The sequence below is a fragment of the Macrotis lagotis genome, chromosome X (genome assembly GCF_037893015.1).
Source record: "Macrotis lagotis isolate mMagLag1 chromosome X, bilby.v1.9.chrom.fasta, whole genome shotgun sequence".
Lineage (NCBI taxonomy): Eukaryota > Metazoa > Chordata > Mammalia > Peramelemorphia > Peramelidae > Macrotis > Macrotis lagotis.
The window spans coordinates 47,802,348-47,829,095 of NC_133666.1; the positions used below are offsets into that span (position 1 = coordinate 47,802,348).

The following is a 26,748-nucleotide window of genomic DNA, read 5'->3' on the forward strand; positions in this document are numbered from 1 at the left end:
GTTCCATGCCAGTCCATGGATTTTTTCAATCATCCTTGGGTTTTACATTTCTCACATGCGAGTCATCACTGGTAATATGCCACAAATCTACTCATACCCAGTGGGTCCAAATAATAACTGATATTCAATGAGAAATGTAAGCAGATTACTGGGGTCAAGGACATAATCAGAATACAACCAAGTGTCACCTTTAAATTCTTTAAACAGAAGTGCTTCATGTGCCCTATCTCAGTACAATTCCAAGCTGAAAGCAGTCCCTTGTGTAAAATCTTGTGTGCAGCTCGCCATCTTCCCTATGGGTCTGTTTTGGGAGATAACCTAACTTCCAGGATTTGTTAACTCATTTCCTTTTATTTTCTACAGTTAAGGGCAGCATCTGTAGAGATTCTTTGTATCATTATCATTAAAAAGATTTTAAATGTGGTAAATGAACCTTTGGAAATAACAGTTGGAGGCTCCTATAATCAGAGTCAGAAGAGAAAGTGCTCCAGGACATAATTCCCTCTTACTCCAAAAGGCATGACTTTCTTTGGAAGGCATTCCAGAATCCAAGTAAAATACTAGGGACAGAGAACATGCCTTAAATATGGGAACACTAGACCACTAAGGTAGGATACTACAGGTTACGGGCCACACATACATCACACAATCAGTTGTTTCTTTGAAAAAGATTATTAAAAATCAGGAAAAACATCAGGAAAAGACATGAAGCTGATTGTGTGTGAACTGTGAAAATAATCTACCCTTTTTAAACAGCCAAAAAATTTCTCAAACCTGTTTTTAATTAGAGTATGCACGCCCTTCCAACTACCTAGCTAATCAAAATGCTGGTCTAATGTTGATTTGCAGCCAAGACATTACCCCCCCCCCCAACTCATCTCCTGTCCCCCCCAATCATTAGAACTGAGAAACTGGGGGCAATTGCAACTTACCTTTCACTGATTGGTCATCAAAAATGTGATTGCCTAATACTAACTGAAAGCACTCTAATTTGCTATCACTTTACCCACATTACTGAGCACTGCAAACAATTACTTTCTCTCTGAAACAATTCCAAGTTCTCTCCTTTTGCATGGAGCTGTAAGGCCATACTCCCAGAGTGTCTATTTCATTATCTGTATTCTTATTCTGAGTGTGTCACTGACAAAATATCAGCTTTCCCTGCGAATTGGAGAAAGAGTTGTTTCAATAGGACACCCATTTCTATTCAGAAAGATATGTCATTTATTTAGTAATGATTATCTACACAGATTATCATAAACAATAAAACTGTAATAAAGGGTTTCCCTAGATTTTTTTTTTAGACCAACCAGTTGTAGCCAGCTTCTTTGGCTTAATACTGCTATTTACTGTACAGTTTACATTCAGTATTCCATATTGGAATTGGGAAAAGGGAAAGGTACCTTAAAAAAAATAAAAGAACTTTCATAGACATGTTTTTACATGTACAATTGTGAATTCATAATAGGTTATCCTGAGATAAAAGATGTGAAACAAATAGAATTAAGAAAACAAGTGTTAGGGGTGGCTAGGTGGCACAGTGGATAAAGACCCGGCCCTGGAGTCAGGAGTACCTGGGTTCAAATCCGGGCTCAAACACTAATTACCTAGCTGTGTGGCCTTGGGCAAGCCACTTAACCCCATTTGTCTTGCAAAAAAATCCTACAAAAAAAAAAAAACAAGTGTTGAAAAATTTGCTGCTCTTCAGTAATACATTGAATCACAGGAACTGTAGGCCCTTGGAACACCATCTTGCCTTTTAAAGCATGGTATACTTTGAAGACGGTCATCTTCAAAAATTGGGTTCCGTCAACAGCTAGAAAGAAAAAATAAAAACTTTATCTGAAGGTATAGAAAAAGCTGTGAATTCTTTCAGAGGAATTTGCAATTCCCTGTCTTGGCCAAAGCCAAGGCTGGTTGTTGCAATTCTAGTACTCTGATCTGGTTTTCACAGGTGACTCTTACATTTGAGTTGTTCAAGTTTTTCCAAATGAGCTCAGTGACTCACTCCCATTATCAGGAAGTCCAGACTATTCCTTCCAATGCAGAACTCTTTCAGGGTCAGTACAATTATTAACTAGGGCTCCCAAGGATACAAGGGGATTGTCCTGGAGTCTGGATATAATTTTAAGTGAAACTTCCTCTGTTCAAACCCCAGATTTCAAGGCTGCAGCATATTCAGAGCAAATTTATAAAAAGCATTTTCTTCTGCAACCCCCCTCCCCCCTCCATAGTCCTTTTGCTTGCTTGTAGATTTTTTATTTTTATTTTTTTTTTTAGCTTTTGCAAGGCAATGGGATTAAGTGGCTTGCTCACGGCTATGCGGCTAGGTAATTATTAATTGTCTGAGACCAGATTTGAACTCACAGACTCCTGACTCCAAGGCTCTATCCACTGCGCCACCTAGCTGTCCCTGGCTTGCTTATATATAATGTAAATTTATTTCACTATGGACCAAGTGCCCTTTTCCTTGGCATTTACTCTAACTGAATGATCCAAAGAACCTCTTCTTTCCCCTTCCCTTGACAAGAGTTTTTATGTCATCATACTGAACCATCAAAGTTACCAGCTGGGTTGGAATATAACTTCTGTCCTTGTCCTTGCCCATTGCCCACAGGGACGGCAGATCGTAAAGAGGGAGGGACTAGGAACTGAGAGCCCTGGAATCAAGTTCCTGTTCTGCCACTCACTGATTGTGTGAAATTGGGCAATTCACCTATTTTTTGGAGTTAAGTGACTTGTCTAGGGTCACACAGTTACAAAGTATCTGAGATCAGATCTGATCTCAGGGATGGTGCTCTATCCAGTGTGCCACTCAGCTGCCCCCAGTTCACTTCATTTTGAGAGATCTGGATGTTGGCTCCAGTAGATCTTTAAGGGCACTTACACTTTGAAAGTTCTAGATTCCAATGTGGCCATTATGCTACATCTATAAAAAGAAGGGGTTTCTTTTGATTATACAGAAGGTCTCTTACAATTCTAACATCCCGGGATTCTATGACAAAAGGTATTTTCTTCCTAATCATGGTTTTGACCTCAGAACAATTCCATTTTTCAGGCCACTTACTGAAAATATGGAGTAATTATCTAATGAAAATACCCAGCAACCTGACTATGACTCAGGATCATGTTTAGATGAGCTTTAGCTGACTTCCAGGGAAGAAATCATCAGCTGCTTACAATATCTGAATAATTCTGGCCCTTTTTTAACCAAGTGTCATATTTATATACTGAAAGCTCTGACTCTGAATATGTGTGTATTTAAGAAGAGTCACTTTATTCCTATCTTCATGATTTTTTTTAGGTTTTTTTTTGCAAGGCAAATGCAGTTAAGTGACTAGCCCAAGGTCACACAGCTAGGTAATTATTAAGTGTCTGAGGTCGGATTTGAACTCAGGTCCTCTTGACTCCAGGGCTGATGCTCTATCCACTACGACACCTAGCTACCCCTTCTTTGTAATTATTTAACTGAATTTTATCTTTATAGAATTATAGACTTAGAATGAGAATGGATCTCAAGAGACCATTGTCCAACCCCAAACTCTCATGTTAAAGATGAGAAAACTGAGGCTCAGGGAGGGAAAGTCATTTGCCAAATTTCCAAAACCAATTTGTTTAAAAAAAACCAGTGATTTTATTCCTTAAGATATCACTCATGTCTAGGTTGCAGAGGATGTAATGTTGAATAACATTTTTGCAGCTGAGAAAACACTTTTTCCTTAATGCCAACCTTAAAAGAAGGTTCCTGCTTCACATATTCCTGATGTCAAAGACTATTCCTTCAAGTACTGGCTTCCAGTTACTCATCTCCCTAGATTTGCTCTGAGATGATAAAAATTGGATTCCTAAGTCAGGGAGGATTCAGCTACTTATCTACCGATTCAATACATATAAATAAATTCATATAAACTCCCATATTTCCTATTATACAAAACACATTAAAACCTCAAAATAATAATAATTAAAATAGTCTAATTTTTTTCCTGGAAAAAAATAAAAAACTTATTATATACAACTCTGTGAATTCTTTCACACTATAGGAGATCAAAAAGGTTTTCAAAATGAACAATGATCACCCAAGAGAATCAAAGAAGTGCACAGTAGAAGAGAAAAGCCAGTCATCAACTGACAGAAGTATCAAATGTTTTGCTAATTGTTCCTGGAAGGTAAAACTTAATTATTGTGTTGGTGGCCCTGCCCTATTACAAAGGAAAGTTTGTTGAATGAAGAGGGAAGACCTTGCCTAGAACCTGAAATGTCAATTGAGATTAATGACCTCTATCCCTCACCTAGAGAGTAGGACTAACCCTCCCCAGATTCCTAATAGACCTTAATGACTTTTAAATGGAAACTGCTTCACTCAAAAAACTCTGTCCCCCTCCCTAATTTCAGACAGTAAAAGAAGAGACCATTTAGAGAAAGAACAAGTTTACGTTTCCTTAAATCTGAAGGGTTACTTTCAAATTATGCTGAAAGCTTTTAAGAATCACCTGCTCACCTGCTAACTATTCATTTCAGCCTAGGGCCTCAGTGGAACATTTACCTTGTCAACACTGGTTCAAGGGAGGTGAAACAACATAAGATAGGTAAGGTGTTTATCAACTAGCATAGCTGACCTATAAAGTAGGCCTGGAAATCTGTGGCTTTGAATGAGCTTATTAATTATTTTTCACATCAATTTTCCCAAGACTTTTCTTTCTTTTTTCTTCCTTTAATGATGGAAACTATTTTCTTTTTTTTTTTTTGGTAGGTTTTTGCAAGGCAAATGGAGTTAAGTGGCTTGCCCAAGGCCACACAGCTAAGTAAGATGGAAACTATTTTCAACCAAATTGTCTGCATAAAGAAATTTTAAATATTTTATAGTAATGTGTTAATTCATGTGATTTAGCCTGGTATGGAGATGAACACTCAATCCATCACAACATGGGAAGTTATGCTAATCGAGAATGTAGAGAACAATAAACTGAGTTTAGTTCAGTACTAGAGTGACCATTCAAACAATTGAAGTCCTGAAAAGGAGTGGCTAGTGAAGTTGTATCTTCCAATGGTCAATGTTGGAATAAAAGGATACAAGGAAAAAAAGTGGGGTGTGCTTTTTTGGAGGGGAGAGGGGAGTACAAAAAGAAGAAGACAAGAGACAAACTGAAAAGAAGGGGAAAGAAAATTCTTTGGTCAAAGAAATGATACCTCAGAGAAGAATTTTATCAAAGGGAAATGTCAGATTTTCGGCTTTTGTTTTTAAATAAATCAGGAATTCTGCTTCAGTGCAAATGTGTTACTTGGAAGTTTAGGTGTTTTTTTTTTGCTTTTAGAGAAACAATTAAAATGCCTTGCAGAATTAGCAAGAACAGTTTCCACAGCCTTTCACACTGTTGATAATTTCTTCTTGAAGTTTCTTCCTTTCTTCCTCTTTGGATATCTGCTGATCCTTTGCTGCCCAGCTGAGATTATTAAGACTTGACAGAGGGCTGCTTTGGGCATGCCACATTTCTGAATAGATGCTCCCAGGGCTGGCAAGGAGTTCACTGTGGGTCCCCCGCTCAGCTACTTTACCCTAAAACAAACAAAACAAATTAGATCAAATAAAAGCTGAACTTATATACTATTTTCCCTAAGAATTTTTTAAGACTTCTGAAAAATACCCTTCTTAGCATGTTGTAGGTAGAAAAATTGGGGGGGGGTATTACCCCATGTCCAGCCTCCTGGCTACTATCCTTGTGCAATACTTTAACTGAGAAGAAACATTTTTCTAAGAGTTATATTCTGATGAGGGGGGAGAGATGCGAAGCAATTTTTAAAAGTTGAAGTTCATATACTTGATTAATAGCTATCCAAATCAAGTCTGTTATCATTTATAAAACAGGTTTTCCAGTACTTCAAACCAGAAATACTCCAAACCTGCAAATGAACATAAAAATGAAAAGATTTCTGCAGGATGAATTATTTATTTCAGTGTCTGACTGCCTTTGTTAACAATGATTATTAACTTGAACACTATGTAAAGCTGGTACAGATTCCAAATTTTCCTCTATGGTTAATTTGCTTTGTCTTGATAGTCATTGGGCAACAAAGTGAGAGACAAAATGGATCTTGTCTCTTTTTTTGCTGCTCCTAGTTAAGTGACAAGATTTTCATAGATATGCCTGTAAAACAAAAGAAGTTTGAGGTTTGCCCTGGACCCTTCTGAGTGCAGGCCAGGTACTCCAAGAGAGTAGACTACTTTTGAAAATCCTATCCATCCTGAAAATTATGGTCCATGATCTTTTCTCAGTCAGTAATATTTTATCAAGAGTAAGAACAAAGAGGGTTGTCCTAAATAAATTTAATTTCTGTCAGAAAAATAACTACAGTGGCATCATGTTTATAAAATCATAGATTAGAAGTTGGAAATTACCAGAAAAGCTGATTTCCCCACTTAGGTAGAGATGTGAACCAAGATCCTCTGACTCCAAGTTCGGTGCTTTCCCCCATACTATAAGAAACTGGTTCCCAAATCATCTGAAGGACTCCTGAGAGTCAGGATTCCCCAAAACATGCTATGAAGTATAGTTCTCCTAAATCAACTGAACACATTATCATCTTTGATATTTCAATCTCTGATTTCATCAATCTAGATATTCTCCCTACAATGAAGCCTTTTCTTTTTTCTCAGATCCTTCCTTGCCCTCCCAAGAAAAACCCATCAAATACGTCATTGATAAAGGAACATGAGGGCTATCCAACTGACTCTTCCTCACTCTTGCCAACATGGCCAACCTGGACAACCTGCTTCCTATTCTAGTCAAACACCTCTCCAATGATATCGTTTCCTCCACCACTCCTGCAGAATGCTTCATTGGTACTCCATGACAACCTACTCACTCTCATCATGTACTTCTCAACCTCCTTTTGGTGGACCACAACTTTTATTCTTTGGAGACTGTATTCGATGACTTGCAGCAATGGAGTATAAGAGAATACAGATGTAAAAAATGTGGGCTGACCTCTTGAGTTATTAAAAGTACTGCATAATTTCTCACTCTAAGTTGATCTACTATTTTCTGGGAATATTTGAATTTGGTTCATTTTGCATCACCAAAGTTCTCCCAAGTTTTTAATGGATTCTTTTTCCTGCAAATTATCATATATTTACTTATGCACATATATAAAAATTACATAAGGAGGCCGCTAGATGGTGAAGTGGATTGAGTGTGAAGCCTGGATGAAAACCAAGTTCCAATCTAGCCTCAGATATAAACTGTATACTGAGCAAGTCATTTGACCAAGGCTATAGTGGGGATCAAAAGTGCTTTAGGACAATCCTTGGCACATAATGCTTGTTTCCCTTCCTTCCTTCTATATATGCTGTATAATCAGGAAGACTCATCTTGAGTTCAAATCCTACCTGAGTCAGTTATTAGTTGTGTGATGCTAGGCAAGTCACCTCACCCTGTTTGTCTCAGTTTCCTTATTGGTAAAATGTGCTGGAAAAAGAAATGGCAAACTACTCTAGGATCTTTGCCAAGAAAACTCCAAATGAAGGCACCAAGAGTCAGAGTGATTGAAATGACCCAATAATAACAAATATATAAGACAAGTCTTCCTGATTATAAGCCTAATGGCTCTATCTGCTGAACTGGCTAGATGCCTTATTGCTCTCTCTCTCTAAATATATATAATTTTATTCAATTCAAACAAACATTTAATTGTGCTTTTTTCCAGTTAATAAAATTCAATTTTCTCTCTCTCCCAACAGTCCTGTGCCTGGAATGTACTCCCTACTTATCTTCAACTCTTGCAATCTTTAACTTTCTGCAAAGATGAGTTCAAGTGCTACCTCCCCCACAGCCTTGAATGCAGAGGCTGTTACAGTTTTGTCTTCAGGCCTATCTTTAGTGCCTGGCACCCAAATGATGGTTCAACTTATGCCATAGCAACAACATTGAAATGACAAATAATTTTCAAAGGCTTAAGAACACTGTTTAACACAATAAGTAACCACAATTTCAGAGGACCATTGAGGAAGCATCTCAGCCACCTCCCAACATAGAAGTGATAGACTTAGGATACAGACTGAGACATATTTTTTAGACACAGTCAACTTGTTTTACTTGACGTAGTTTTGTTATGATTTTTGGACCTCTCACCCTCATTTGGGGGGGGTGAGGTGGGTGTGTCATGATAGAGAGAAATTAAGACTTTGATGAAATAAAAACAAACCTAAATGTTGGTTGAATTGAATAAAATTATAGAAGTATATCTTTAGATTTGAAAGGGATCTTCAAGTCATTTATTGGATTATGGGAATTCATAGTGGTGAAGTATCAGACTTGAGATAATATGGTAAATCAGAGGCAGAGTCACTTGGGATCAATGGGTTCCAAATCCCAGGTCAGTGCTTTTTCATTTACAGTGCTCATTCCACTGTCATTCCTCACAGGAATGTAAAAGACTGAAGCCTAGCTATAAGCAAGAGCAGCAAAATAGAGGCTCTGCTGCATTGGAAACAGGAGCAAGAGTCATCTTCAACCTCTTTTCCTCACCCAATCTTTATTTTCCTGGCTGCCATTTTGAGGTTCTTCAAATCCAAAGGACACTTAGGCACTTCCTTCCAAAGTAAATGTCACTATGATTCTATGCAATAAAAGGCATGACATGATAACAGCAAAGTGATTGCCTCTAACAATTTAAGAACATGGGAGAAAACAATTAGAAAATTTCAGCAACTAAGGTCCTGGGCAAAGCAGACTATGTTCATTTTTTGTTTTTTCTTTCTCCTTAGTTCTAATTCTTCTTTCACAATATGACTAATCTAAATATGTTAACTACAAAGCTATATGTACTATCTGTACCAGACTGATCACTGCCATTGGGAGGCAGGGAGGGAAGTAGAAAAATGGGGAACCCAAAACCTCGCAAAAGGATGAATGTTGAAAACCATCTTTGCATGTAATGGGAAAAAATAAAATCAACGAAGATAATAAGAAAAAGAAGAAAAGAAACTAGGGCTCTGGACTGATGTCTCATCACATTGTGGAGATGCTCCTGGATTCTCAAAGGCAGCATTCATTAAACAAGCTCTGACTGATCTGGTGAAAACTGGAACTGCATTCAATTAAATCCAGTTACCATTCACTAAGTGCCTATCATGTGCAAGGTACCAAGAATGCAGAGAAAAACACAACACTTGCCCTCAAGGATCCTTTTTTTAGGTTTTTGCAAGGCAATGGGGTTCAGTGACTCTACCAAGGCCACACAGCTAGGTAATTATGAAGTGTCTGAGGTCAGATTTGAACTCAGTCCTTCCCCCCCCCACCCCAAGGAGCCTCTTGAAGGAAGTCTACATAAGTAAACAAATACAACTTAAAACAAAGGAGATTGAAGAACAAGAGAATCCAATGGGGGGGGGGCATCTGATCTATTCGTTGAAGAAAGCCTGGATTTCTAAGAGACAGAGTGGGGAAGGAATATATTCAAGATATAGAGAAGCCACCACCTGTGCAAAGGCATGGAGGTTGGAGATGGAATATTGTACAAGGGCACTCTAAAATAGAGGCTACGTAGAATATGAAAAGGGAATTTATATAACATTAGAAAGGCGAACAGGAATAAGATATGAAGGGCTAGAAATGCTAAATTAAAGATTTGATATCTTATCCTAGAGGTAAAAGTAAATGGTTGATCTTTTTTAGTAGGGGAATAATATAGTCAGATTATGTTTTTGCAACATCAATTTGGCAGCTGTGTAATGGAGAGGGGAGAAACTAGAAGGAGGAAGACCAATTAGGAGGCTATTTCAGTAATCCTGGTGAGAGGCCGTATAAATATAGAGAAAGGGATACATGGTAGACTTTTGTGGCTGTAGAATTGATAAAACTTTTCAACTGCGAGGATGAGGAAAAGGGAAAAGTCAAGAATGACTCCCAGGTTCTACCTAGAGATGCCCACCAAAGGAACTAAGTTTGGAGGAGATATGGGTTAGAGGAGAAATGTAATGTGTCATTTTTTGGGATGTGACAAATTAGAGATAGACTTGAGGGAAAGACTAAGTATAAACCCACTATTAAGATGGTTTGTTGTCTGGTTAGGAAAAAGCTTAGTATTATAAGGTTGCCTACCAGGTGAGCACTTTTTTTCAAACATGTCAACACAGGAAAGTCAGCAGATTATTTTTGAATTAAATCTATTGTTACCTGTTCTGTTGCTACTAACAAACTAGTTCTGGTTTGTAAAAATTTCAAGTATAGGGGCAGTTAGGTGGCACAGTGGATAGAGCGCAGGCCCTGGAGTCAGTAGTACCCGAGTTCAAATTCAACTTGACACTTAATAATTACCTAGTCGTGTGGCCTTGGGTAAGCCTCTTAACCCCATTGCCTTGCAAAAAAAAAACCTTAAAAAGAAAAAAATTTCAAAGATTTACAAAACCTCAAAGTGATAAACTAGAGGGTAAACATAAGCCTGTTAATTCAAGTTAACATGACATGTGGAAGAAAGGCCATGACCACATGAATGCACACTATAAAAATATTTAATAAAGGCAACATATAGCCAACAATATCAGTGTTATTTAAGTGGCAATCTATCAAAGGGATTCTTTCCATGTTTCTAATTAAAAACATTCTGGTACAGATCATCTAATAGACCACACAATCACAAATTGGGGACAGGAAAAGTAGTCCATTTTATAATGAATGGTAATGATGTTATGATAAAACCAATAAAAGGATCTAAGGTCTCAGGTGCACAGATAACAGAAATTGATTGTATATACATATCATGCAACTTAATGCTTCATAGGAGATTTTATTGGAATGAATAAACCACCAGTGGCCCATGGACCTCACCAAGTAATTTGATATATAAAAGGTGAGCAAGACTGCTTCCTCTATCTGTTCTCAGGCTTTGAAAATTACAGGGAATTGATGGGTATATTTGTTTGATATAAGGGGAAAATAACCATAGACAAAGCTGAAATGGAAGGTAAAAAGTGAGGAATGGTAGAAATAGGCCAATAGTAAGGTTTTTTCCCTGCCTTCCTCCATTTAATTGTTACTTCAGAAGGAGACAAGAGAAATGATAATAATTTCCAAAGGTCACCACTCACAACAGGCTTATGCTGATTTTCAGCACAATTAGATGGCACAATCTTAGAGCAACTCTTTCAAAAGAAATGAAATACGCTGTCACTTTTCCTTCCTTTCTCTTACAATGGCTGGCTTTGAAAATGACCATACTACATGAGGCATAATTTTCTTTTGGTATATCAAGGGGCTAAGGAAAATATGTAACAAGGCAAAAATGCCAAATGCTCAGCAGCAGATTTCACTTAGAGCTGAAGAAAAAATAGAGAACTTAATCATTATACACATTCCCTGTGAAAATGGCTTCTAGCATCCCTTCATTTAATGCTGGCCAGCTATAATTTTTGCCTTCAATACCTGGATACACAATGAGTTCTTACATTTTCTTTCTGGGTGCTTTTAGAAAAAAATCAGGGAATAGAAGGGGCTACAGAGGTTATCTGGTCTCAAGGCCACATCTAAGAAAAGAAATGCCTCTATCACTTAATTTGCTGCCAAAAGAAGACCTCTCAAAATGGAATTTTGTCAAGCCCAAGGAAGGAATGGAGAGGCAGCATATCATAGTGGAAAGAGACTTGGAGGTGGCAATATTTGAGTTGGGCTCTAATCTCAGCTCTGCTACCTTACTTAATACTCATGTGACAACTGCCAAAGTCCCTCAGTTTCTCTGAGTCTCAGCTTCCTCATCTTAAAATGAAATGAAGGGAATGGGTTGAATGATCTCGAAGATCCCTTCTAGCTTTCTCATCTTCTTTCTCATCTCCTGAATTTCATTTATTCTACTACAACTATTTTTAGCCTATGCCTCACCATTAAAACAAATCCCAATGTTCTCAGATGACTAAACTTTGTAAAGTAATAATCTCTCACCTGATCCAGGACAATGATTTCATCTGCATCAATCACTGTTGATAATCTGTGTGCAATGAAAATAGATGTTCTGTGTCTCACCATGTCCCTCATGGCCCCGAGGATATTCTGTACATTTGGAGATGGAAAAAGGAGATAAGATTTAAAGATTAGGTGAACAGCGTGTATACCCCCACACTCCCATCCCTTTCTCATCTTTCCTAAAGGAAAGTAATGCTAAGCATTTAACACTGCAATTAATATTTAACAACTTAGGACAATAACAAATGCATCAACTAATCTCGGGATAGGAGTAATCACAAGAAAGAAGAAAGGAAGGCCAAAGCGAAAGGTGACAAAGAAAAACTCAAAAGTTTCAAGACAGGATACATTTTGATTAAAATAAATATGCATCAAAGATGCTAGAAAGAAAAGAAGCTTGCTATCTTTTAGAAAATCTTGGTCAACTGACAACATATAGAGTACTGATGATAAACATTCTGCCTATCCATATTGTTCTCATCCAGTTAATGAGAGTAAGAGTAAAATTTGAGGTGACCCAAATGACAGTGCACAAAAAAGCCCATAACAGTCAAAGGGGGGGGGGGGGGATGGGGGATGGGGAACGGGCAGGGTGATTGAGGCCTGCAAAGGGAGAAAATTATTTTCTCCCTGAAGTAAACACCAGTAAGAAGGGAGACTAGGACATTGTGAAGGTGGGGTTTTTTGTTTTTGGAAACACAAGTTAACATTCTTTCTAAAGCAATTTTGATTACTTGATCTTTCTAGAAAATATACTGATAGCTTCTGTTTTTAAAGCCCAGTTGTGTTATAGGAAAAGTCACCTATTTGGCAAGCTTATTCTAAATGTGGCAAAGTAAAGGCAAACAGGAACAATACCTTCCAGATACATAGCCCCCAAGAACCCAAGTGTATTATGAAGTTACAAAATCTGGCCTACTCTAGGTGGCTACTCAGAGAAAGGACTCTTCATTCTAACCAAAAAGACAGTGAACCAATGACAAAGTGGTTAATGGGAGATACTGGAAGGAGTGAACAAAATTTGTTTTTAGTGGCATCTCTGGTATTTTACTTCACTACCCTGCATCCTGGTTCCCTTGGAAGGTTCAGAGTTCTTCACTGAGTTACTTTTTTGGCAATATTCCAGGGTTCTCCAGTCTGCTTACTTAAAAATAATGCCTCTTACACAACTAGCATTTTAAGGCCTGCAAATACATAATGAGACAAGTGGTGTGAGTACTAACTGAATTTCACAGATAAGGAAATTGAGGGTCTGTGCAGTCAAATGGTTCCTGTTTGAAGTAATATTCATACTCAGGTCTCTAGCACACCATCATCTGAGGGATTTAAGACTTTAATACTCCCTTCTCAAATTCCATTATCTACAATTTAAGAGGGCTTTCAAACCTCAAGGAATGACTATTGGTGAGAATTTCAGGGTGATTGAGAGGAGAATTGTTCATAAAAGTGGAGAACTTTGGACACTTTTCATATTATACTTTGTAGGCAGTTAATAGGGCACCTAGGTTGTACGTGGACAGAGCATCAGCTCTGGTGTCAGGAAGACTGAAGTTCAAATCCGGCCTCAGACACTTACTAGTTATGTGATCCTGGACAAATAAAGTATTTCATCCTGTTTGCTTCAGTTTCCTCAAATGAGTTGGAGGAGAAAATGGCAAACCATTCTGGTAACTTTGCCAAGAAAACTCCAAATGGGGTCATGAGAGTCAGATACCAAAAAAATGACTGCACAACAACAGGCAGCTGACTTGGAGATGGTCCTATTCAGGAGTCACTTTTAAAGGTAAGATAGGACCCTAGATTTAATAACATACACTATAATTAAACCAGTTCAGATAAAACTCTGAAACAGATTTTGTCCATTGAACCTCCCTATCCAAAGTCTATTAAACACTATTAAACCAATAAGATTGGTAACTTGCTCTATCCCTTAACACCAGATGTTTCCATGTATATTAAATAAGAAGCCAGACAAATGGGAACAATTTGCAACATTCACCTATTTTCAGTTCTAGATAAGGAGATTAGTTCATGAAATTACTGTTGCTGTTGAGACTTTTGTATTTAATGCAAGGATGTGGTTATGAAGGCTGATGCAGTTGCCGTGGTGGTGTCGTGACATTGGTGTCACAACATCCTGATGTTTCACAGCCCTCCCTGTGAAATGAATATAAATTGATAGCAGCACTGCAGGTTACCGTGTACCTGACTTGCATCTTAGTGAGTTGCTCTATGATGAGCAAGAGGCTTTCTGGTGTGCAGGATGTCACAAGCATTTACATGACTTATTTTAATGAGTGTTAAGTGGCAACCAAACACCTCCATATGAGATGGACAAAAGGCTTCTGCCTCAGGAAGCATCCGAGGCAATTCCAACAGCTTTGGGTGAGGCAAGGTTTGGCCTGTGGCATAGGGCGTCACAGGGTTCCAACCGGAGACAAGTTTGCAAATGGACTTGACATTCCTATGTCTGGTTCAATACAACTTGGCAATCTTGAGGCCAATCCAAGGAAAAGGTCTGTCCTACTCTGCTCAATGGCACCTCCTACTGACCACTTATATTGGAATGAGATCAAAAGCTTAAAGGACTACAGCTACGTTCCGGATGAGTCACTCCTAAAGAAAAAAAAAGATAAAAAACGCTGGTACAAAGTAAATCTTTACAATGTAACCCTAATTTACCTCTTCAGTAATTGAGTCTAATGATGATGTAGCCTCATCATAGAGAATGATAGGTGGGTTCTTCAAAATGGCTCTGGCAATTGCTACTCGCTGCTTTTCTCCTCCTGGCCAAAAACAAACAAATAACAAAATTGCTCTTATGGAAGGTAGAGGATATGTGTGTGTGTGTGTGTGTGTGTGTGTGTGTGTGTGTGTGTGTGTATCTCACAACCCCAGTATTTTCATCCCTCACCAGGAGACAACCTCAATATTCCCCAGCACTCCTGAATTGAACAACATTCCTCATTTTTAGTTACAGAATGTAAGTTCTAAATGTGAGACACTTAGGGAGCATCTCAATTCACAGGAATGTAAATTTTAAGAAAGGATTTTCTGTTCCACAAATAAATAATGAAAGTAGGGAGGGGAGATTACAACTTTGATTTTAGATTACAATGATAGAATAACAAACAGATGAACAGCTTAAGTGTTGAACTAGCAGACCCAAAATAACCAGTGGCAGTATTCACAGAAATATGACCATTATATAGTACTTTAGGCTATGGGAGAAAACTCCTTGAATATATGCTAAGAACAAGTTACAGATAAAGAATTTCCATCTTAGGGAACACAGAAAACAGAAAACAGATTAAATAGAATACCTAGAATTTTGGGGGGGAAAATTTCAAGTTTTTTGCTCTAAGTTTTAAGGTATAACTAGATCAGACCAATGAGCTACAGGTTCATTTCTGTTTCTGAAAGTCACACAAAACAGTCTTTATAGAAGGATATTTCCCACAATATCTTCCAAGACAGAGATATTTATTGAACACTCCTAACTTCTCTTTACAATGAATATAGAATCACGGTTTTGGAAAGTTGGAAAGGAGACTTAATCTTCTCATTTTACAGATGACAAAGAAAATTCTGATACAGAAAGCTCAGTTACAAAACTAGTTATGGCAAGACCTGGATTACAATGCTCATCTTCTGACTATTGGTTCAAGGGTATTTCCACTATGACATATCAGTATACAACCTTGCCTGAGTGCAATTTATTAATTTTTTTCTTTTAAGGGTGAAGGACCTCAGGGTCAATATTCTGAATATGATAAAGTAGTACAGATGGTTTTAAAAAAAAAGATGGTAAAAGGAAGTTGTCTCAAAGTGTTTTAATGCTAGGAAGTATTCTGAAAAGAAATTACTAGAGTGAGCCCCTAGCAATTTATTTTACAGAGAACCATCTTTTTTTTCATTTTGTTAGAACAACTTGACCACAGCCTGAGTCTATTTTGAGAATAACCAACCAGACTAGACAAATGAGGGCATTTTTACACCATTTGCACCATCTACCTTAGTCAAAACATTCTCCAACACACCAAAGCACATCCTATAAATGGTTCAACTTTCCTATCTCCTGCTAGATGCCTTGTTGAGTGTCTCATGTGCCAGTCTAATTCTTGAACCCTTCTCCAGAATTCTTTTTGGTGGCCATATACAGACAACTGTGTATATTTTTCAGGTCTTTTTCAACCTTAAGGGTTCAGCTTTCTATATTCAGCTAGCTATATTTCTTATTTCATTATCACTACTTGCCAAGGCTCCTTTTCTCCTGAACTCCACTTCATTCTTCTCTTCATTAGGATAGTTTGCCTGAGTTCTAAATTACAAATAAGTAAAGGCTAGAGATGTTGAACAGAGGACTCCTGTATTGCTTGGAAGACTTAATTATTTAATCTAGAATCACAGAATGTCAAAGCTTGAAAAAAATCTTTAGAGCCCATTTACTACAAATCCCTATTTTTTTATACAGGCAAAAACTGAGGCCCAGGAAGGAATCTGAATTTTAAGGGCTTTTTCAACTCTTAAGATTCTATGACTCTATGAAGGATAAGTGTCTGGACTTCTATTTGTCCTGAAAACAGAAGGGAGAATTTGTCTGAGCTGCATTAAGGTCCACTGGGTATCCAATGATATGGAAAAGGACATGACTTTATGTTTTTCCTCCAGAAATGTGATATTAAAAAATTTCAAAATAACCCAAGCTAACATTATAATAAACTTAGCAAAGCTACACACAAACACTGTTGACCCTCACTCCACTAATGTCTTACTCCATGCCTCACTGTAGTGTGGAATTAACTTTGAGTTTCTGCAAACAAGGTCGGTGGAGCTCAGGTACTGAAGCTGAACTGAGTGACTGTTATGTCTTATGTGAGGACCTATCTAGCTAAATTCAGAAAGGCTCATTACCAGAAGGTTAGCTACTGGATGATATATTTTTTCTTTTTCAACAACTCATAAAGACTAAGATGGAGAAAGGCTATGATCACACCAATAATCCTTAAAATACTCGTTAAGTAGCTGACTCTACTTATAAAGTTGGTAGCACCTTCCCCCATTCTCCTAGAACCTACTCCTACCCAAAGACTTTGGCTGGGGACTGCTGCATATATAATGGTAGATTTGTTTAAGTATTGGGTGGTTTGCTGAACATATTTTCCCCACTTTCTGTAGATTTCTTATTATAAATGATAGCTCTCAGTTTGTGTGTGTCTGGGGGGGAGAAATATATTAGGAAACAGAGATGATCATCTGGAAAAAGAGATTTTCAATAAAAACTTATTTCAAAACGAGACCAAAAAAGGCATCTTCCAAATGCCAAATCAAATCTTACTCATTAAAACAAGAAGGAAATGAAAATACTGTTTATTTTAGGCAAAGTGCAGCCTAGTTCACAGGTTCAGAAATCCAAAGGTCTATAATCCAGATAAGACAAAACAAACCAATCTCAAAGCACACTCTCATACTCTCTCTCTCTCTCTCTCTCTCTCTAACTCATGAACAGATTGTGTTAGAAATGTTTAAGTTGCATATTTGGATCTTGGTTCCCATTGCCTTTATGGAAATGATGCTATAATATGGTGGTCAGCTTTTCCAGCTAGTCCACAAAAGCTTTCATCCACACTGCAGTGGCATAGTGGTGATCAGTCAGCATTTATTAAGTAAGCATGTACTCTGGGCTGGACACTGTGTGAAGCCCAAGCAGTTCAAGTCCAGCCCAAATCCAATACCTGCCCTCAAGGAGCTCACATTCTTAGGAAGGTGGCCTGTACATAACTAGATACACACAAAGTAAGGGGGGGGGGTGAGGTAGAGACAAGGGGCTGGGAACTAGAGTCAAGTGGGAAACTGGAAGCAGGGGTGAGGGGACTGAGCAGGACAGGCCCTGGGGATAATCAGTGCAAAGGGACAGAGAAACTAGTGCTAATGGCCCATTCAAAGAACAGCCGAGTTGTATGGTAAAGGGAAGTGGAGGTGAGTAAAATATAAGAAGACTGGAAAGGTAGAAAAGGGACATGTTAAAAAGAGACTTAAATCATAAATAATTTTATATTTGACTCTAGAGGTAACAGAAAGAAGGGGTTGGAATGGAAAGAGACCCAAGGAAAGGAAAACTGATTAGAAAGCTAATGTAATAGTCCATGGCAAAAAGTGCTGAGAGCCCTGAACTAGGGTGGGGGCAAAAATGAATTGAAGGTGTAGAGTTATGAATGAGGGTGGGAACCTGAGTGACTAGGAGGTTAGCAATGTCTCAACTATACATCCAATGGGGAAGAAGTTTGGAAGAGGGGAGGATATGGGGAAAAGATAGTGAATTCTGTTGTGGACATGCTTAATTGAAGATGTTCAAAAGGCAGTTGGTGACACAGGACTGTAGCTTAGGAGACAACACCAGCATTAAATATATAGGTCTGGGAATCATCTACATAAAGATCCATGGGAACTGATGAGATAAAGAAGTGAGACAGCATAAAGGGAGAAGAGATGGGGATGCAGGGCAGATCTTTGGAGGTAACCCATAGTCAGTGGGCATGATATGGAAGAAGAACCAGCAAAAAACTAAAACTAAAACAAACAAACCCAAAAAAACCCTGAAAAGCAACAGCAGTGGATTGATTTGGAGCCAGGGGACCAGAATTTTGCCACTGATTCATTGTGTGACTTTAGGTAAAGCACGTCCCTCTCTGGGTCCTAGTTTCTTCCTCTGTACTAGGCTTTTCTACTAGGATTTCTAAGGCTTCTGACAACTCTAGATACTCTGATCCTATGTAACCCAATACTAGCTTAAGTTCTGGGCCCTAGGAAACAAGAGGCATGAGCAAAAGAAGGAAGCTGGGAAGAAGTAGTTTTCTCCCTTGCTTCTGGGTGCATAACCATCCCCAAGACAAAATCTGGAAATCACTTATCTCTTTCTCAGTGGTTCTGGCTGGCTTAAACCTCCAACTAGAATAACCATCCTCAAGCCTATGCTATGGATAATTTGTCCCCAAAAGGACACTACTCTCCATTTATCTCCCACCCCCTTCCCTACACTCAGCAACTCCTGCTCAATCAAAAGTCATACTCCCTAAGGACAGTGTCCATAGGTATCAATCTCCATAAGACTGTTTCTTCATTTTTAAAACAGGGATAGCAATAATAAAAACTGAAATATATAACACTAATATCTGAATGTGATGTTCTATAGGTACTGACATTTTAAGAGACTGATTATTAAACAAAATGAATCTCTGGCATAATTTCCAGCTGTGTAACAAAGTGAAAGACATTTGAGAAAGGTGAGGTAGGCAAACTAGATGGGCAAGCCCAGCTAGAGAGTCTGTCCCTAGGCTTGGTGCCTCAAAGCTGCTTCAGATTTCTGAAGCTCCTTACTCTTCTCCTCCACTCTGGAGCCCATGGTTTTTACAAAGATTCTTATGACAATGGCAGTTCATGATGACACATGCAATATTTTCCACAAGATCATTCTCTTCCCTGCTACCCTACAGGCAAATAATAAGCTCAGCTTTTTCCTTACTGGATTGAATAGCTTATAGGTCAATTAAGAGGTAATGATGGGATCATATCATTAATTGACTCAGGGTGTGAAGTGGGGGAGGGGAAGAAGAGGGGAATGTCAAGACAGTCTATAAGTTCTGAAGACTATATATATTGAACTTTTTTTAAATGTTAAGACTCAGTGTTATTGTTGTGATTTTTGGATAGGGGAGGTGGGGATGACTTAAATTTCTTATTCGGAATCCAGTCATATTAACCACCAAATCGTCAAGAAAAGAAGGGTTGGATGATTTTGTTTCGTGTAACAGGGAGGGCAACGACGATGACAACACTGACAAAAAGAGTCTAAAGAGCAGAAAGTTACCAGAAAGCTTGAGCCCTCGTTCCCCAACTTGAGTGTGATATCCATGAGGCATCCGAAGAATAGCATCATGGATTCCAGCCAATTTTGCTACTGCATAAACCTCCTCAGCTTGAGCATTCATTTTTCCATATAAGAGATTATAATAGATGGAGTTATGGAAGAGAACTGCATCCTAGGGCAAATATGGAAAAAATGTTAAGAAATACATGACACTTAAAGAAAAGGTACTCAAAACATAGGATATAAGAGGAATTGGGCTGTTCTTTTGGGATATGCTTATGCTTCCCAGTGAGGGGAAAAATTCTATCTGGCAGGCCTTATTCAAGCTATAAAAATTTTGAGCATTTGTCTAGTGATGGACTGTGTAAAGTCTTTGTTCAATGCTTCAATATAGATTACTGAAATAATCTAGAGTTGTTTTGCTTTAGAAAGGCAAGCTCTGCTTTTGCATCTTCTAAATTCTTTTCTATTTCCAAAAGGTTGGAAGACTATCACAAAACAAGGAGAACCACAATTATTTTCTATAAGTAATAATACACTGAGAAGCACTATAGTCTTCCTAAACAACATCCTCACCCTAAGGGTATGGTTTGAGGTATTTAAAACAGTAATTCTGCCATCAACACTTCATCTTTTTTGTTTTTAATTTTATTTATTTAAGGCAATGGGTTTAAGGAAGAGCGACTTGCCCAAGATCATACAGCTAGGCAATTTTTAAGTGCCTGAGGCTGGATTTGAATTGAGGTCTCCCTGGCTCGAGGACCAGTGCTCTATCCACTTGCCACCTAGTTGTCCCCCATTAACACTTTCTATATTGCCATAATTAATGCTCCCACTGGAATGGAATGGACATTTGACATGAAGACCCAGAAGCCTACGGCATGAGATCCAGTTGTGATTTCATCTCTTTAAACTTCATTTTCTTATTTACAAAAAGAGAATAATTGCTCTTTAAACTCCCCCACACCTCACAAGATTGTTGTGAGGAATGTGTTAAATAAAATAGGAGCTATTATCTCCAAAGAAGTCAAGTTCTATTCACATTAAATATATTTTTCTCAACATCATTGAAGTATAATCCTTGTAGAGTCCTAAACAACAGTAAGATGTGACATATATAGCTAAAACCATCAAGACCCATATAAGTTAAGTGATTTGTCCAGGATAAGAATATTCTAATTCTAAGGACCTATCGTCTATAATGTAATCGCCACACTGGTTTTCATCAAAATCCCATTGGAATACCTCATCATGACATGGTGACAGTTCTAAGTTCCCTAAAGATTTTTTCCAGTAAATAGATATTTTGGTAGGTTCTATCAAGCTGGAAAGGTTTCATACATGGGCACAGTGATGGACTACATATTTGTCATCTGAAGACCTAGCTAGATACATTCACAGAAATTCTTCACCAGAAGGTCAACCAATCAAATGATAAGTCTTATATTCTGGCCACAGCCACTAAAGAAGGTTGCCCCCTAAAGCATCAAGGCAGTAGACAAAGCCCACACACTGATAAAATTACAAATCTTTTGACCTATAATCTTCAAAAACTGTAAACTAATATCATAGCCCATTTTTGCTTCTAAATGTTTTTTATTGATAATTTTAATTTTTAGATCACTTACATCTTCTGATAGATTATAGTCATCTTTAAAATGATGAAGTTTTAAAAAGGGGGAAGGAAGCAATTCAGCAACACTAACCAATATATTTAAGATTCAAAATTAAACTGATCCTCACTTCTGACTCTTAGTTTTCTCTTGGTACTTGGTGGGCTTAGAAGAAAGAGTTGCACAATCCCTCTGAGGTTACCTCTTTCTTGTTTATTCAGGAGCTTAGGCTTTTATCTTCTCTGTGAATTCTTTCTCGATTAAAAAAAAATGAGAAGACTCCTTTCCAGCCTTTTTACAAACATGTAAACCTCTCTATCTTACCAATGAAGTTCAACTTGGGTTCAGAGGGGGAGAGAGAAGTCACAGGATTATAGACTTAGAGTTGGAAAAGGTCTTAAGAGGTCATCTGTTTCAAGGATTTCATTTTACAGATGAAGAAACTAAGGTTCAGAGAGTTGGAGAGTCTTGCTCAAGGTCAAGCAATCTATGTATGTCAGAGACAGTCTGGGTACCTAAATCATCCTTACTCTAAGTCCAGTACACTATGAACTACAACATAATGCTTCTCCCTACTCTTCACAAATAAGATAACGGACAATTGTTTTTCTAATTTAAATCTCTACAAACATAATATTTTCTTACACTGAAAACTACAACATGGTAAATATCAAATTATCTGGCTGTCCTAGGTTTTTATTACATCTAGAACTGTTCCAAATAAGTTATATCATTTGATTGGGACTTGGAAGGCTTTTTTGTTTGTTTGTTTGTTTGTTTAGTATTTTATCTTCCCCCAATTACATGTAAAAACATTTTTTTAACATTCATTTTTAAAATTTTGAGTTTGGAAATCTTTTCAGATCTCTTTTAGATTTTTTGTTTTTTGGGACCATAAAATTTGATCTATAAAAGTGAACTAAGCTAAGTACCTTAGGACACTCAGTTTTTAGCACATTGTCCTGCTGTTGAACATTTGATTATACAGTAGCATCTTGTTTTTTCTCTTTATGATGTATATAAAAAAAAGATCACATTTAAAAGATAATAAATATACCTGAGGCACCACTCCAACACATTTCCTTAGGCTCTCCAGGCTAACATCTTGTATATTCTGACCAGCAATATAAATGCTACCACTCTGGGGCTCAAAAAAGCGAAATAGTAATCTCACTATTGTGCTTTTTCTGAAAATAGGAAAGAAACAGAAAAGGGGAGTTAGTTTAAGTCCAACTGGCACTGGGCAGACATTTTCCAAGTAACTGTAATGATGTTATAGTGGAGAAGACAAGGCACAGTGGGAAATCAATGATGCAGAATTTTCTAAAGTTACCCACCCTGACCCACTACCTCCTACAATGGCCACTTTCTTTCCTGCAGGGACTTCAAATGATATTCCATTCAGCACTTTCTGACCCGCAATGTATTCAAAATGTACATTATCAAAAGTCACCGAAGCTGTCTCTGGTGTAATATGAAGGGGAAATGCCATCTCTTTGTCCTAGTAGGAATGAGAAAAAAAAAACAACACAACACTTTACCCACTGCTTCGCATCCAACTATGAAGAAAATGTTCTATTTCACACAGCTAAAAAAAGAAAATAATGGGGAAAGAAGAGGTAAAGAGGCTTTTAAAGGACTCCCTCCCTCCCATTTTCTTCCCCATTAAAGGTCAGAAAAATTCCTTTTTGAACACCGTTTCTAAGCAACTTTTTTCCATCACAAATTCTGCAACATTCATTATAAACAAAAGAAAACCAAGTGCATAATACAAAATCTAAACAAAGTAAACCCCAGCTAAGTCCCTTTGCATAAAACTCCTTCCCAATATGAAAGAAAAGGCTACTATATAGTCCACTTAACACATCTGGCAAAGAAGAAATTAGCTCAGTCAGTGAAAAAAAGATGATCTCCCTAGCATAATTCTATTCAGGGGATAAGACAAACACTTAAAAAGAATAAAGTACTCACTTTAATTTGTGTGTCTACCTTGAGTAGTGTAAATAGAGTGTTCATATCGATGAGTGCTTGTCTGGTCTCTCGGTACACAGTCCCCAGAAAGTTCAGAGGCAGTGAAAGCTGAAAAAGCAGTCCATTCACCATTACAAGATCTCCAACAGTAAGGGTGCCTCAAAATAAAAAGAATTGAGAGGAGGAAAAGAAAGAATGAATTGAGATGACACTTACCCAGCTGAGAGAAGCTTCAAGTCTATTGTTCTGGAATACAGTTCAAAATGAACTCCCTACTTTGTGCATATGATTTTGTTCTAGCACAAAAGGAGTTACATACAGACAAAGTCTGAATGTACGTACATACATTAAAACTAGGCTGTTGTCCTCACAGAAGTTATAGGATAATTCTGGATAAGTTAAATAGAAGACAAAAAAGTTTACTGTTCAAATATTATGAAATAAAGTTATGGGAAAGATTAGGGCAAAGAGAGAAATAAAATCCTTTTCTCCAAAACAAAGAATTCATTCATAATTCATTCATAGCTTTGCCTGATATAGAAATAAGCTAGCAACATATATTGAGGGCTTGTAAAAACATGAAGAGATGCTAAAGGATCAATGGTTAAGTCTTAATTTATGATTCAAACTCATGTTGGGAAATGACATACCTATTATCACATTGATAATAAATTAAATGATGGGGAGGAGTACATGGAAGAAATCTTGAAAATGGGGCACATGAAACACAGAGAAAGAGGTCTAGGACTCAGAGAAAAAGTATTATTTTTCTTTTAGTAAGTCCCATTTAAAAAATTGTTATTGACTGCTTTGTTTTGACTATGGCCCATTTTGAATCTTGTGCTTTAATTGTCAAATTCCAAAACCTAGCAGGCCAACAGAATAAATGAAAAAAGCCTTGGCAATTGATTAAAAAAAAACTTTTGTCATATAAGACCCAGATGTTATAGACACAACATGGACAAATAGTAAGGCCAACTAACAGTGAAGTCAATGCCTTCCTAATGTAGAAGCGAATGTAGTATTAAGTTAAAAAAAAAGTTGTTAAAGGAAAAGCATCATAAACAATCAGGAAAACATATTCTGTTTCAACCAAGAAAAATACCTCAATTCTATTAGGGTTATTCTTTGTTACATGCATTTCACAGTCAACAGTGGCATGTATGGATCTTATATTTGTCTTTGTTCATAAAGGTAAAAAGAGGAGAGAGGGTAAAGGTATTCATTACCTGCCAAAATTCCCTGACTAGCAAGAACCATTATTGTTGTTAGACCAACACTGAAAATAGCATTTTGTCCAAAGTTGAGCATAGCCAGGGTAGAAGTGCTCTTTAGTGAAGCTGCTTCATAAGACTTCAGGAATCCATCATATCTCTCTGCTTCATACCTTTCATTATTAAAATACTACAGGACACACAAGGACAAGTATTTAGAGAAAGAACTTATATGCACCCAACTGATATATCGGCAAATGCAATTTGTGGTCTGTGTTCTTAAATCCTTGGATACCTGACTCTATCACTGACTTTAAATAGATACAATCCAGTTATATACTATTCCCCACTTTGTAAGCTTAACTTTAACCAGTTACTAACTATTTCTGAAAGTTGTCATATGTATACTTTCAAGCTAATCTCTGTAAGCTCTGGCTCCAACATAGAGAACAGCATTTGAAAGATGCCTAAAGAACTAGCTATATTTTCATTCTGAATCAGCTTGATCACCATACTTTCATCCCTTAGAAATTCATTTAAAAGGTAAAATTTTAAGATGGTACCAAATTAAAAATAAGGTACTCCCTAAGGAAGAGGCAACTTTCATCTTCCAAATTGATATTCCACAACATTCCTTGGACATGAAGAAGATATCTGACTTGCTCTAAGTCTTAGTAACAGTATAAAGTGTAGCAAAAAGCATAAATAAGTACATTACCTTCACAGTTTCATAGTTCAGCAGCGAGTCTATGGCAGCATTACCTGCATCATTATCTGCCTTGTTCATTTCTATTCTAAATTTAGTTCTATAAAACAAAAATGGGCAAAGCCATAAACAATCTGTTCCACCAAGGGAACATAGCTCTAAATCCCAACTAGCTTCTGGGGTACAGCTTACCTCCATCGTGTGACTGCAATTGTGAAAGCTGTGTAAGCACTCAATGTTCCCAAGGTGACAAGTGCAAACTGGGCACCACATCTGTAATACTGGGGGAGAAAAAGAGAAACAAGAAATCGGTACTGTTCCAAAACAAACTCACCTGCCAAGGTGGATGTCTAAAGGAAAACAGAAAACTGGGAAAAAATTTTCACAGCTTGGGGTTCTGATAAAGGTCTCATATCTAAAATATAGAGAGTTGAACCAAATTTATAAGGTTACAAGTCATTTCCCAATTGATAATTGGTCAAAGGATATGACTAGGTAGTTTTCAAGAAATTAATGCTATATATAATCATGAAAAAATGCTCCAAATCATCTCTAATTAGAGAAATGCAAATTAAACTATGAGGTACCACCTCACACCTATTAGATTGGCTAAGATGACAAAAAGGGACAATGATCAATGTTGGAGAGGTTGTTGGAGGATGGGGATATTAATTCACTATTAATTGAGTTGTGAACTAATCTAAGCATTCTGGAAAGCAATATGGAAGTATACCCAGCAATACCAATATAAGGTCTATATTTAGAAGAAATCATAAAAAATGGGAAAAGTCTCACATGTTTCAAAATATTCATAGCAGTACTTTTGGTAATGGCAAAGAATTGGAAATTGTGGGGATATCCATCAATTGGGGAATGACTGAACAAGTTATAGTATATGAATGTTATGGAGGATTATGTTCTATAAGAAACCATGAATGGTTGAACTCTAGAGAAGCATGGAAAGAATTACAGGAACTTGATGCTGAGTAAAAGAAGCAGAATCAAGACAACATATACATTAACAGCAACATTGTGAGTTTATCAACTTTGATGGATGCAGCTGCTCTCAGCAGTTGAGAAAACTAGGACAACCTTGGGAGACCTGTTATGGACATACCATCCACATCCAGACAAAGAAAAAAAAACCATAACAAAACAAAACAAAAATCTCAGAATCTGAATGAATACTATGTTCAATTTTTAAAAATTTCTCTTATATTTTTCCTTCCCATTCTATGATTTTCTTTCCTTTCCCTTAGTCCTAATTCATCATACAGAAAATGACTAATATGTAAACATGTTAAACACACACACACACACACACACACACACACCCCAATATAAAATGTTCACCGGACTCTTCGCTGTTGAGGTGGGGGTGGGTGGGAAGGGAGGGTGGATGAAATTTGCATAACTTATAAATATG

At 37.4% G+C, this 26,748-nt stretch overlaps 1 protein-coding gene across 1 annotated transcript in view; it reads right to left on the minus strand.

Annotated features, from left to right (window-relative positions):
• Positions 1–1,200: 1,200 nt before the first annotated feature.
• Positions 1,201–26,748, minus strand: part of ABCB7 (ATP binding cassette subfamily B member 7) — a 101,974-nt gene continuing 76,426 nt past the window's right edge. The window contains exons 7-16 of the mRNA XM_074205422.1: positions 25,515–25,603; positions 25,335–25,422; positions 24,632–24,806; positions 23,403–23,560; positions 22,769–22,932; positions 22,489–22,618; positions 19,819–19,990; positions 14,634–14,737; positions 11,931–12,038; positions 1,201–5,554 (exon numbers count right to left, since the gene is read on the minus strand). Coding sequence (XP_074061523.1) covers positions 5,339–5,554; positions 11,931–12,038; positions 14,634–14,737; positions 19,819–19,990; positions 22,489–22,618; positions 22,769–22,932; positions 23,403–23,560; positions 24,632–24,806; positions 25,335–25,422; positions 25,515–25,603 — 1,404 coding nt within the window. The 3' untranslated portion in view covers positions 1,201–5,338. The remainder of the gene's footprint in view (positions 5,555–11,930; positions 12,039–14,633; positions 14,738–19,818; positions 19,991–22,488; positions 22,619–22,768; positions 22,933–23,402; positions 23,561–24,631; positions 24,807–25,334; positions 25,423–25,514; positions 25,604–26,748) is intronic.